Here is a 13,434-nt window from a genome sequence, read left to right as displayed (position 1 = left end):
TAGCTTGAATCCAGTCCCAAATTGAGCAAGGGACCCATGTCTGGGCATACCATGCCAACTTAGGGTGAACAAAGCAAACACAAGGAGATGATGGACGTAGCGCTGAAACTTTTCAGACACTTACCGACAGTCACAGATCTGGGTTGAATCCATCATCGTTCTTCAGCTCACTTTGCCACCCCAGCTCAGACACAACTATATGGCTGTGTCTGAACTGCGGTGGCAAAGTGAGCTAAAGAACGATGATGGATTCAACCCAGATCTGTAACTCGGGGTGAGTGTTTGCAATGTTCAGCACTCCATCCATCATCTTCTTGTGTTTGCTTTGTTTGCCCTAAGTTGGCAGGGTATGTCCAGACGTGGGTCACTTGCTCACTTTGCCACTGGATTCAAGCTATCCTGGCTGATGACGGCTGTTAGCCAGAAACCGGTCCCAGGCTGCTTGTTTCCAGTCCAGTGAAGACATGGCTTGGCAGTTCGGGCTGGAATGATCCCATGAGGCACAGGGTCAGACTGATTTGCACATGGCTGTGTCTGAACTGGGGTGGCAAAGTGAGCTAAAGAACGATGATGGATTCAACCCAGATCTGTGACTGGGGGTGAGTGTTTGCAATGTTCAGCACTCCGTCCATCATCTCCTTGTGCTTGCTCTGATAATGTTATATCCCAGTGGCAGTGACCACCTAAGCCTGGCAAAGCACTTGGAGGACTCCCCCATATGATGAGGGGGAGTGACTCTGATAAGCCTTGGGCCTGGGCAACTCAGTTCTAAGTCCCGAAGTGCCCAGGGCTGTGTGACAATCAGTGACTCCTCATCACAGAGTACGGTGAGGTCAGCTGTTAGTTGCTTTTGGTCAATGGCTGGCGGCAGGGTTAATCCTCAAGGAACCTTGGAGGCTGAGGTCACTGCTGCAGCCTGTAAGTTTGATTTGGGTGTGCATGTGTGTATGTAAGAATGCATGTGTATTTCAGGTGAATGCATTTGTGGGCATGTATGTGTGTACCCTTGTGAATACATGTGGTGTGATTGTGAATGCAAATTGATGTGTGAGTTTTAATTGAGTTTGCATTAAATGGATGAGTCTGTGTGCCACCAAAAATAGATTAACTATATATTCAATTATTTTATGAAGCTTAAAGGTAGAAACCCAATTGTTCTTTTGTTCTAATTGTGCTGGGTGTCGCAGCACAATGGCAAGTCGTGATTGTTTGTGAAAATCTTAAGTATTTTCCTTGTGCTCTTCGAAATGATATCAGTGACAAGCAGCGTTAACTGCTAAAAATAATTATGTATGTGCTTGACGTTCACTTTTAATAAAAATCTAATACTCGCTATGGTAAAGCTGGTCTTGAAAAAAGCCACAATGCACTCGTTTTATCATGGTGACCGCACTTGTGCTGAAGGTGTCCACCATTGCACGGAATCACATAGGGGCTTAGGCAGAAAAATACAGATAGCAAAGTCGCAAGCAGTGCATTGGGCCTTTTATCAAGTGTTTGCCTAAAGATGTCCACCTTGTTCAAGATGTCATTTCCCAGTTAACAAAAGAGGTATCTCAGGCATAAAACTGCTTTTTTTGTCCTTAACAGGAACAGCCGTCGGGACAGTCCCAACATCGGTGCTGTCTTACTCTGACTACATATCCAGGACTGAGGACCACAATAGCGTTCTGCGCTTTGACCGGGGTGAACAGGAGAAGATGTGCCGCGTGGTCATCATCGACGACTCTCTGTATGAGGAAGCGGAATCATTCAACGTCACCTTGAGCATGCCAATGGGTGGAAGGATTGGCTCGGAGTTCCCATCTGCTCAGATAACAATTCTCCCCGACACTCATGATGGTAAGAAAGCAATGATTTATGTTTTAGAATTCCATCTTATGCCTTATTCTCCCGTGTACGCCACACCCCCCCCTTCCTCCAGTGCTCTCTCCTGCCCGTGTGGTCCTACCATTTGCAATCCGCAGTAGTCTTTGGACGAGGCTTGAATCGGACACAGGTTCGTATGTGCCATCTCCTTTCTTCTTACCCCCAGTGTTTATGTGGAAAGAACCAGTCTCAAGTGCTCGTGCTGGAGTAGGCTCATTGCAATATTCCTGCTCCAACTGCAGGAGGAGAACTCTGGTACTCTCAGTTAAAGGGATGAGTGCAGGGTTTGGATGTCCCATAACCGCAGAGCTTAACATAAGAGGGTCAGTAGACCCTGCCCTCCCATTGACACCGATGAAAAGGTTTTATTGTCAACTATAAGATCACAAAACATGGTACGCTGCTACCACTGCTTTATGTGCTATACTCAGGACTGGGGTAGTAAGTCCTCTGGCCACTTTGAGGGCACGCTTGGGGCGCCCGTCCAGGCCTCAGGAGAGGTCCTGAAGCTCGCTTTGTCTTGTGCAGGCCTTGGGCTATGCACACTTGCTAGAATAGTGTGATACCAGGGCCAAAATTAAAATAAGGATACCTGTTTCATGTAGAGTTGGGCACTCAGGGAAGGCGTACATGCTCGTTCACCGTGCAGGGAACATTCCTGTCCCAACACCATCACATTGTAGATCATTTTTTTTACAATCCACTGTCAGTCATACCTCCCACATTACATTGAACTGTGTCAATTGTCTCAGTACAGTGTTTTCGAACTGCGCTATGAGGTTCCGTGACAATTGTAAGTGGTGTTTTCGACTCACACGAATATGGTCGAGTCTAGTATCTATGAACCGCAAATGACGAGTTTAGCAAGTGTGCGCAGTTTCGCTGTGCTAACTTAAACCGTTCGTTTGTTATATGGGTTTGTCATCTGTACCCACGGGTTCCATCTTAGATACGGCATCCATTTTGTCTCTTGCCCTCAAGTAGCCAGCGAACGGACGCTGTCCGCTTCGCGACCCTGGGACTCCCAAGATATTTGCGGAAGACACATGTTCTTTGAAAGTGTCTTTATGACGAGGGGGATGCTACTGTAAGGCAGATGGCGCCGCTCGAGGCTCATCTTGCCGCACGGGCTTATTGTCTCAGTTGTGCATCTCATTAGGCACGTCCCTTTGATGCCTGTATCTCGTGCTTCTCGACACTCCCCTTTTACACCCTTTCCGATCTCCCCACTGTCTCCGTCTTCCTCTGCACCTGTCTTCGTTCCTGTTTCGATCTACTTTACTGCTGATTGGAATTTGCTAATGGTGGGAAGATGGGTTTTTACAGTTGGGAACCGCCAAATGTTTCCGCACTTATGTTCCGGATCTTGTGTGTTTCAAAGTGATCTAAGCGACCCCTCTGAGAGCGACTTGTGGGAACCAGGTTGTAAACTATTGTGTATCATGTTATCCTATGGGTAGAAACTGTATAAAAGGAGCGATCCACAAATACAATTTGAAGCAGTCTCCCCGAACTACACTCGATGTACTTCTTGTGACTTCTGTGTTCCCTGCAGTAAATAAACCTTGACTCTTTGACGCCGAAGGAAGTGTCCCGTGTCTCTGTGATTTGTACGCCGGAGCAGGTTACCCACGAAGGTTTCAGGTGTTGTGCCCTGGCACCGCTGGGTCCAAAGAACCCAGTCCTTCAGTTGGCGCCCAACGTGGGGCTGCATCAGTGGTACCGGTCCAAGCCTGACGATCGTGAGGAACTTCGTGTGAAATCTCCGAGGGAAGGTGCACCCCGCTTCATCGATCCTGTTGTCGAAATAAGTGGCCCGAAGACTTTTCCCGCGAAGATTCCCGCCTCCTAACGGCTGCGACGGACTGCTACCCTGACTGTAGACCTGTTTTGGCGCCTGGCGTAGACCTTGGTATAGCGAGACGATTGACGGGCCTTCCTGAGGACGCCATTGATCTTTGAGTTAAGTATTTGTGGGTCGCTCCCAGAGTTCTTTGTTGTAGACACTTTAGCGAGTGTCTTTGTTGTAAACACTTTAGCGAGTGTTTTTGTTGTAGACACTTTAGCGGGTGTCTTTGTTGTACACGCTGTGTGAGTGTTTTTGTCGGTGACACTTTGCTAGCGTACTTTGTTGTTGTTGTATTTGTTTGACGACTGCAGCCGCCAAAGACCGAGGGTTTAGTTCTTTGCTGGGACTTGGTAAATCCCGAAATCCCGTAACCCTTGAAGTTTGTGAAACTCGGCTAGTGTGCAAGATGCCTGGTCGCAGTACTTTGTTCAGTTGCTTTAGACCTTGTGGTGCGGATTCCCTGCTGGAGGACTCGTGTCCGATACCTCCGGTTGGAACTCCTACATATGACTTATATAGCAAACATGGGCTAGGCCCGATTGCTTTTAACGATTATTGGATCAAATATACAAAGAAAGACGGCGATCTTCGTTGGCCACCTCACGGTAGCTTCGAAGCGTCGATCTTAGATAATTTGGAAATAAAGTTGTTCGAACGTAAATCAAGGCCGGCCATGTTTGATGCCTTTCGGTTCTGGCGCAAAGAAGCCCGACAGAAAGAGATCAGACAAAATAAACGTAGTCAGCGTGATACTGTTGCTACTATAGTGAAGAAAGCTGAGCAGTTTCAGCGTGATAAGGAGGATAAGGATAAGGAAGTGTTTGAGAGATTACAGCGTATGTCCATAGACAAATGCTATCCTGTTTTGTCTACGGAGTCGGATAAGAAGGAAGAGGCAGTTGAGGATTCTTTAATGTCCTATCTTATGAAGTCGCCACCTCCGTACGTACAGGGTACCGCAGCTCCTGTGGTCCCTGCCGTACCTGTTCCACCAGTTCCTCAACCTGCACTTGCTCTTCCGACTGTTCCTGCTCCTTTGCCTCTTTCTATTCCTACTGCTCCTCCGCTTCCACATACTCCTGTTCCCGCTACTGCTCACGCTACTGCTCCTGTGTTGTTAACCCCTGTTGCTGCTAACGTCTCTACTCCTTCTCTTGTTAGTCCTGTGTCTTACTCTTCTCCTTCTACTCGTAATCGTGATTCTCCCCTTGCGACAAACTTCTTTCAGTCGCTCGGACCTGTTTTTGGGTCTGCAGGTTCTGATGGTCCACAGAGACGTAGCCAGCTTCCTGGTAATAGAGAACGTGTTGCGCTATACAATATGGCGATGGGTTGGATGATAAACCCTGTTAGAAATCCACCTCGTGTTGTCCTCGAAACGTTTGATCAATTCAACATACCTACTCAGAGATATGTGTTTGATGAAATGTGCAAGTTCTTACATGATCAGATAGCGGACAATGCGCCTGACGAGGTGCTGACCGCCCTGTCTGAACTCCGGCTTCAGTTCGCAACTGGACTGATAGTCGACACTAATGTCCGACGTGCTATTGAACGGTTGCTATCTCTTCGTCCCGCTCCTATTCCTCATGCATTGTTCGTTGAGGACATTGAACAACGAGATGGGTCTGGCCAATATCCTATGCGAGAAGTTCCGCCAGTTTGGGTACCCGCTGATAATACTAATGCTAATGCTCCAATACCAGCACATTTCCAGAGAGTGTGGATACACCTCCCTTGGAAACGATCGGAAGTGCTTCAGGTGAAACAAACTTTGCCTGATCCTCGCAAAAATCCTGCGGGGTATTACAAAGAATTATCGCAGCTCGTAGACGCTACGATAATGAATCTGGCCGATATCGACATGTTGTTTGGCAATGTCGTACCGCAACCGGTATGGGCCAAGATTCGTCACCAAGATCACGCGAATGAATTAGGTGGTGATTGGGCTGCCATTACAGCGGCAGACGCTGGACAAGTGGCTGCTACTAAACCCGATCAGTTGATTGAACTTCTTCCCCAGCGAATCATTACGTTAATGAAAACGCTTATGCCAGCTATGAGGGTAAATTGGGACAAGTTGTCAGCCTGTAAGCAGAAGAAAGATGAGAGTGTTTCAGACTTCTTTACGAGGTTCGAGGAAACATTCGTCGATCATAGTGGGCAGGATATGGGTACTGAGGGTGGACAGAGGTTGTTTGTGGATAAATTTGTATCGAACTTATTGCCCGACTTGTGCAATAAATTGAAAAATTCAGAAAGTTCATGGGCCGTTTCTACCTCAGCTCAGATTCTGGCTACGGCACAATATTACGAAAATAGAGAAAAAGAGGAAAATGACCGTGCCGATAAAAAGACGAAAGAGCTGAAAACTAAAGTGTTGTTACAACAAGCATATCCGCCGCGTTCTAATCAGAATGCGCCTCAGCAGAATAGATCGCAGTCGCAATCAAATCGATCGCAGCCGCGTAATGATTCATCTTTTCAGAGATCTTCGTTGGGGTACAACCAATGTGCTTATTGTAGACAGGAGGGACACATTAAATTCAATTGTCCTGCTTTAAATGACCGTAGTGGTGGTAATTCGTCTAGAAAAGGTCGTGGTGGTGCACAGCACGCATCACGTGGTAGAGGTCGTGGTGCTCAGAACGACTGTTCTGATAACTCGTCAAATTCTAATAATTGTTTCGACCAACGTGGATCATCGCAAGGACGATCTGCGCAGTACAATGTAGACGATTATTACGTCGATCAGGGAACTGACGATAGTAATTACTAGGACAGCCAAAGACAAGGAGAGGGAGTGGTATCAGTTCCGGTTGATCAGAGAGGGCCTTACGTCGCAGTTGCTACATCGGGCGTCGTTGAGCCTTTTCTGTTGGACACTGGTGCAGCGAAAAGTTCTATCATGCATTCGAAACTCCCTGGCGCACCTTTGTCTGGCTTAACAAATGTATCTGTTGGATTCTCTGGCGCCCCCGTTAGCAATCCAGTTTCGCGCCCTTTGCCCCTTAAAATTGGGCCTCGTGAGCTCGAAGCTCCGTTGATTTTAACCACTGGTTGTGGTGAAAATCTTTTGGGTCTGGATTTGCTTAAACGCTTGTATGCGACTTTGTATTGTTCTCCTGCGGGTATAAAGCTTACGTTAGGAGAGAGGGTAGTCTCTCCCATGTACTTGTCCCTCGATAAGCTTCCACCGGAATTGAGTTCTCTTCCTGCATCTTTGTGGGCGACGGGTCCAAACGACGTGGGCCTACTTGATATCTCCCCTTATGTTGTTCAGTTGAAATCGAATGTGCGATTGCCACGTATTCCCCAATATCGTATCTCCCTGGATGGTGAACGAGCTTTGTTAGCGATCATCTATGATTTGATCGAGAAAGATGTCATTGAAGAAACTCGGGGAAACGTGTGCAATAGTCCTGTACTGCCCATTCTTAAACGTACTGATCCTACCAAACCGCCTGTTTATCGTTTTGTTATTGATTTACGGGAGGTGAATAAAATTGTGGTTCCTCAATTCCCTGTTGTGCCTGACATTACGGCGCTACTGACTCTGATTCCAGCTACGGCTTCATGGTTTTCGGTGATTGATTTGAAAAATGCGTTTTTCAGCATCCCGATTGCCGAAGAGAGCAGGGACCTTTTCGGTTTCTCTCTTGGTGGACGTAGCTTCCGGTTCAAACGCGCTCCTCAGGGCTACTGTGAAAGTCCATCGATTTACAGTCAAGCTTTGAAGGGTCAACTAGATGCGTTTAGGTTGCCGGTTGGTGCGGCTTTAATCCAATACGTCGACGACTTATTGGTGGCTGCTGATACTCAGGACATTTGCAAAATTGCTACAGTGTCGTTGCTGCAACATCTCTGTGAGTTAAATCACAAGGTGTCACCTTCTAAACTCCAATATTGTTGTCAAGAAGTAACCTATCTAGGTCACTTATTGTCAAAGGAGGGAAGGAGATTGACCCCAGAGAGAATTGCAGCGATTGCGCGCATGGCTGTGCCACAAACCCAAAGAGATGTGCGTGCCTTTCTAGGTATCACATCGTACTGCAGGCAGTGGATTCCTAATTTTTCATTGCTAGCGAAACCATTGGTGGCTCTTACATGCAAGGATGTTTCGACTCCTTTACCATGGACGGAAGAATGTCAGAAACGTTTTTCTGAATTACGTGATTCATTGTGTTCGGCCCCTGTGTTAGGTACCCCTGATTACAGCAAGCCGTTCACGTTATATGTTCACGAGAGGGAAGGTTGTGCTTTAAGCGTCTTAACGCAACCTTTTGGTGGTAAGCAACGTCCATGTGCATATTTTTCCTCGACCTTAGACCCAGTAGCTAGAGCATTGCCGAGTTGTTTGAGAGCAACTGCGGCAGCTGCGGTCTCCATCCGACAATCAGCAGGATTGGTCATGGATAATATGCTTACGGTGATGGTTCCGCATGCAGTCGATACTCTTTTGAACCGTACGAAAACTCAGCACTTGACGAGTGCGAGGTTATCTGGGTACGAATTGACGCTCTTGGCAAGCCACATTCAGATAAAACGTTGTAATGTCCTAAATCCGGCAACTTTGTTACCAATTAGTGCAGAGTCAGATGCAGTAACAGAACATGACTGTTACTTGCGGACAGAGGAGGAAACAAAAGGTCGTGTGGACCTTAAAAACACCCCATTGGAAGACCCGGATGGCATCCTGTATGTGGATGGGTCATGTTTTAAATTGCCGAATGGTGATGTGACTACTGCTTATGCTGTGGTGACATTGAATACTGTTGTTGAGACTGCGAGATTGAATCAGAATTCTGCCCAAGCTGCAGAGCTGATCGCTCTTACTAGAGCATGTGTATTAGCAAAAGGTCAACGTGTGAATGTGTACACCGATAGTCAGTATGCTTTCGGTGTAGCGCATAGTTTCGGACGATTGTGGCGAGAACGTGGTTTCTTGACGTCACATGGCACGAAAATACAGCATGGCCAGCTTGTGAACGATCTTTTGGATGCATTGACTTTGCCTGCTCAAGTTGCAATTGTTAAATGTAGTGCGCATCGTAAGGTGACGGATGATGTTGGTCGTGGTAATGCGTTTGCAGATGAGATTGCTAAGGAGACTGCCCGGAACCTTAGCACTCGAATGTATGTGACGAATTCGGTTAGGTGGCCTACAGAATCAAGTATGTGTGAGAATACTATAGAGAGTGTGAAAGCAATTCAGAATGAGGCCACCGACACTGAAAAGATGAAGTGGAAAGAAAGTACGGGAAGGTTGGATGTGAATGGTTGCTGGATTGATTTGTCAGATCAGAAAAGATGGATGTTGCCTGATGCGTATGTACTGGCCGTTGTGCAAATGGCACATGGGTTAGCACATATTAGCGCGAAAGGTATTTGCAAGTTGTTGGCTGATGTGTGGAAGAATGATGGAATTACTAAGTGTGCTGAACGTTTGGTGAAGAATTGTATGGTGTGTATAATGTACAATCCTGGCAAAGGAACCCCAACTCCCCCTGGCAGTTTTGCTCCTCCTTCGTATCCCTTTGAGGTGATCCAATTGGACTTCATCCATATGGAGCGATGCAATAACCTGAAATACGTTTTGGTTGTGGTTTGCGCATTCTCCCGATGGATCGAGGCCTATCCCCTCAAAGATAATACTGCCTTGTCTACTGCAAAAATCCTACTGAAGGAATACTTTCCTCGGTATGGAATGCCTAGAGTCGTGTGGTCAGATAACGGAAGTGAGTTTGTTGGAAGTGTGATGAGGAGTGTGTGTAAGGGCCTTGGAATTAATCAGAAATTCCACAGCGCCAATCATCCCCAGTCAGCTGGATTGGTTGAAGGGTACAATGGCACCCTTAAACTAAAATTAGCGAAGATCCAGGCTACGACTGGACTTTCGTGGCCTGACGCTTTGCCTCTAGCATTACTGTCAACTAGGGCGACTGTACACTCCCGAATAGGGCTTAGTCCCTATGAAATAGTGTTCGGCCGTCCTGCGAATGTGTGGGGGGTTCCTAGGCCAGGTATATTCGTTGATCTTGAGTACCCGATGTTGATTGACTACTTACATGACTTGACTGCTAAACTGAGGTTAATTCATCAACAGGTTTACGACGCCTTGCCGACGCAGACGGAGGGTCCAGGCCACCAGCTCCAGCCTGGTGATTGGGTTGTCACCCGAAATTTTTCGCGCAAGAAGAATCTGGACCCCCGCTTTGTTGGACCTCACCAGGTGCTTTTGGCCACGAGGACTGCCGTTCGTCTTGAGGGACGGAAGAACTGGGTACATGCTACCCATTGTAAGCGAGTCCCTATTCCTTTGCCGGCAGACCCGTGGGTGAGGAAAGGCATTGCGTCAACAGAAGCAGCGACATTGCCGGCGTTTGTACCTTTCAGTGACGCACAACTTGTTGGTGAACACTCAGCGCAGCAGAAAGCCATTGTTGGAACATTGTCAGCAAGAGACTCAAGACCAGACCAACGAACTGATCAGCAGGACGCTGTCTCTTCGACAGATCCTTTGTTTGACGAGCAGACACGTCCTGGGAAACATCGATATTCTTTGCGTTCTCATACTAAGGACAAATAAAAATTTTTGCTTGCTTTGCTGAAATTGATAACTGCAATATCTTCGTTTCCCATGATCAACTTTGAACATTCGTATCATTGAAAATTGTTTTGTATATATATATATATCAAGCTTCTTCCTTGTATCTTTTTCCTTCCACAGCTGAATTATTGTGCTAAATAAATACATATTGTGTATTGAGGGCCGTAGGGCCGCGCGCGTACCTCCTTCTGGACAGTAGGTCTTGACGCTAGGTTAAAGGCCGTCGGTTCCTAGGAACTCCTGGGAATTGACTATTGCTGCACAGAACGAAGTGCGTCAAGAAACGTTGCGGACGGTCGTAGGGAAATGGCATTTTTGAAGCTGAATGATTTGGAAGGAGCTCAGGCATATAGAGTCAAGCTGCAGAAACTTAGTCGTACGAAATGTTTTGTATCCCAATTGTTTGTATTGTTTTTAACTGCTTCCGCATTTTTGGCGGGTGGGGTGTATTACACTATGTCTTACTTCTTACTTCCTACCCCTACTCCTACTCCTTACCCTAACATTACTTCTACTGCTTCTCCTCATTCCTTTCATATGTTACCAGAACACGAACAGGCTAGACGTGTAGAATTCCGCAACAATTCCTTTATCCAGCTCCTCCATCAGCATCAGTTAGTGGTTAACACTACTAATTGTTGGGTGTGTGGGTTGATGCCACATACTACGGGTAAGGGAATTCCATATCTGGTGTTACCGTATAGTTCCCAAGGGTCAGCTCGAGCATACCAAACAATGCTTCGAAGCGCACTAGGTTTCCACCCCTCTCCAGAACGTTCCCCCAAACCGGGTCCTACCTCATGGCAGTGGGTGGTATCGATGATAATACAGGATTTGGAAGATGAGATCTATGATGCTTATCTCATCCCTAAGGCAGAGGTACAAGCCTATAGGGCACCGAATAAAGGGGAATATAGTACGTTCACTAATGAAAAGCAGCTTAAAAGCTCGTCTCCAATATGGGTCGTACCCCACACTGGTAATCTTTGTCTTGTGGGTCGTGGCTCGCAAGCCTCACTTGGAGTAAGTGCTTGCACTGAAAGTTACGTTCTGTCAATGTCCCCGATCCCTGTGCTTCTGGCTGCCAAGGGTACGTACTTCATCTGTCATGATCGTGCATACACATGGTTGCCCGCAGACTTCATGGGCTCATGTTTTGTTGCAAATCTGTTGCCTCCGACGTTTACTGTAGATGCCGATTATCATAAGACTAGAGTTGTACGAGGCGTAATTAGTGAAGAGGATACTGCCGGTCAAGAGGCAGGAGACTTTTTCAAGGGTTTCCTCCCGTTTTGGGGACCTATGGTTAATAGTAGGAACCTGAGACATTTGACTCGAGTGGTAGAATCGACAGCTAACATTACTGCCAGTGCCCTTGGTAATATCACCACAGAACTTCAGGCGGAGAGACTTATGACATTACAAAACCGTATGGTTTTAGATGTTGTCTTAGCAGATCGCGGTGGGGTATGTAAAGTGATCCATTCGAGCTGTTGCATTTTCATTCCAGATAATGCTCCTACTGTCTATCAAGCCATCTCGAAGTTGCACAAGATCTCCGAATCCATACACGTGGATGTAGGGGATTGGACGCTACTTGGTTGGTTTTGGGGCCTGGTGTCGACTTGGGGTTGGAAGATTCTGACGATCATCGGGGTTGTGGTAGTGTTCCTGTTCACGTGTTGCCTTTGTGTGCAGTGTGGTCCTGCCTTATGTGGCCTCTGTGCTACAACGTGTATGAGACAACCATCTGTTACCAAGGGGACTCGGTTGGACAGAGCTATGCTACAACGACATCTTGATGGTCTGATGAATATCGAGTATGATTCCGACTAGTGCTTGCCTACATGAGGGCAAAAGGAGCGTCTGAGGTTCCGTGACAATTGTAAGTGGTGTTTTCGACTCACACGAATATGGTCGAGTCTAGTATCTATGAACCGCAAATGACGAGTTTAGCAAGTGTGCGCAGTTTCGCTGTGCTAACTTAAACCGTTCGTTTGTTATATGGGTTTGTCATCTGTACCCACGGGTTCCATCTTAGATACGGCATCCATTTTGTCTCTTGCCCTCAAGTAGCCAGCGAACGGACGCTGTCCGCTTCGCGACCCTGGGACTCCCAAGATATTTGCGGAAGACACATGTTCTTTGAAAGTGTCTTTATGACGAGGGGGATGCTACTGTAAGGCAGATGGCGCCGCTCGAGGCTCATCTTGCCGCACGGGCTTATTGTCTCAGTTGTGCATCTCATTAGGCACGTCCCTTTGATGCCTGTATCTCGTGCTTCTCGACACTCCCCTTTTACACCCTTTCCGATCTCCCCACTGTCTCCGTCTTCCTCTGCACCTGTCTTCGTTCCTGTTTCGATCTACTTTACTGCTGATTGGAATTTGCTAATGGTGGGAAGATGGGTTTTTACAGTTGGGAACCGCCAAATGTTTCCGCACTTATGTTCCGGATCTTGTGTGTTTCAAAGTGATCTAAGCGACCCCTCTGAGAGCGACTTGTGGGAACCAGGTTGTAAACTATTGTGTATCATGTTATCCTATGGGTAGAAACTGTATAAAAGGAGCGATCCACAAATACAATTTGAAGCAGTCTCCCCGAACTACACTCGATGTACTTCTTGTGACTTCTGTGTTCCCTGCAGTAAATAAACCTTGACTCTTTGACGCCGAAGGAAGTGTCCCGTGTCTCTGTGATTTGTACGCCGGAGCAGGTTACCCACGAAGGTTTCAGGTGTTGTGCCCTGGCACCGCTGGGTCCAAAGAACCCAGTCCTTCAGCTATGAGAATATTATTTTTCTCTGTAACTGTGTTCTGTGCAGCTTAGTGCGGGCTATATATAAACGCCTAAATTGCATTAATTAAATAAAAATAGGACACCAGCAACAAAGCCAAGTCATGAGCATCTTTTAGTTGTTGGTTATGCCTGTAAGTGCTCTTGGTAGTGCTTCAAATATCAGTGAGTTATTTGGAAATTTCAAATTTAAATAGGTTTGTCAACCCCTTGTGTCCGAACCAGAAAAAATAACCATACCACTGATGCTAACTTGTGTATTTCTTGTTCAAAAATAGAAATGTTTCAGTTATTTCCATAGTTATGGCAT

The 13,434-nt window shown here is 46.8% G+C and overlaps 1 protein-coding gene across 1 annotated transcript in view; it reads left to right on the top strand.

Moving 5' to 3' along the window:
* Positions 1-13,434, top strand: part of FREM2 (FRAS1 related extracellular matrix 2) — a 639,092-nt gene that overhangs the window by 353,207 nt on the left and 272,451 nt on the right. Inside the window, exon 6 of the mRNA XM_086935067.1 lies at positions 1,591-1,842. Within this exon, the coding sequence (XP_086791193.1) occupies positions 1,591-1,842 (252 nt within the window). The remainder of the gene's footprint in view (positions 1-1,590; positions 1,843-13,434) is intronic.

Source organism: Lissotriton vulgaris, chromosome 8, assembly GCF_964263255.1.
Source record: "Lissotriton vulgaris chromosome 8, aLisVul1.2, whole genome shotgun sequence".
In the NCBI taxonomy this organism is placed as follows: Eukaryota; Metazoa; Chordata; class Amphibia; order Caudata; family Salamandridae; genus Lissotriton; species Lissotriton vulgaris.
The sequence above is the reverse complement of the archived record's forward strand: the minus strand, read 5'-3'. Positions and strand labels throughout refer to the sequence as shown.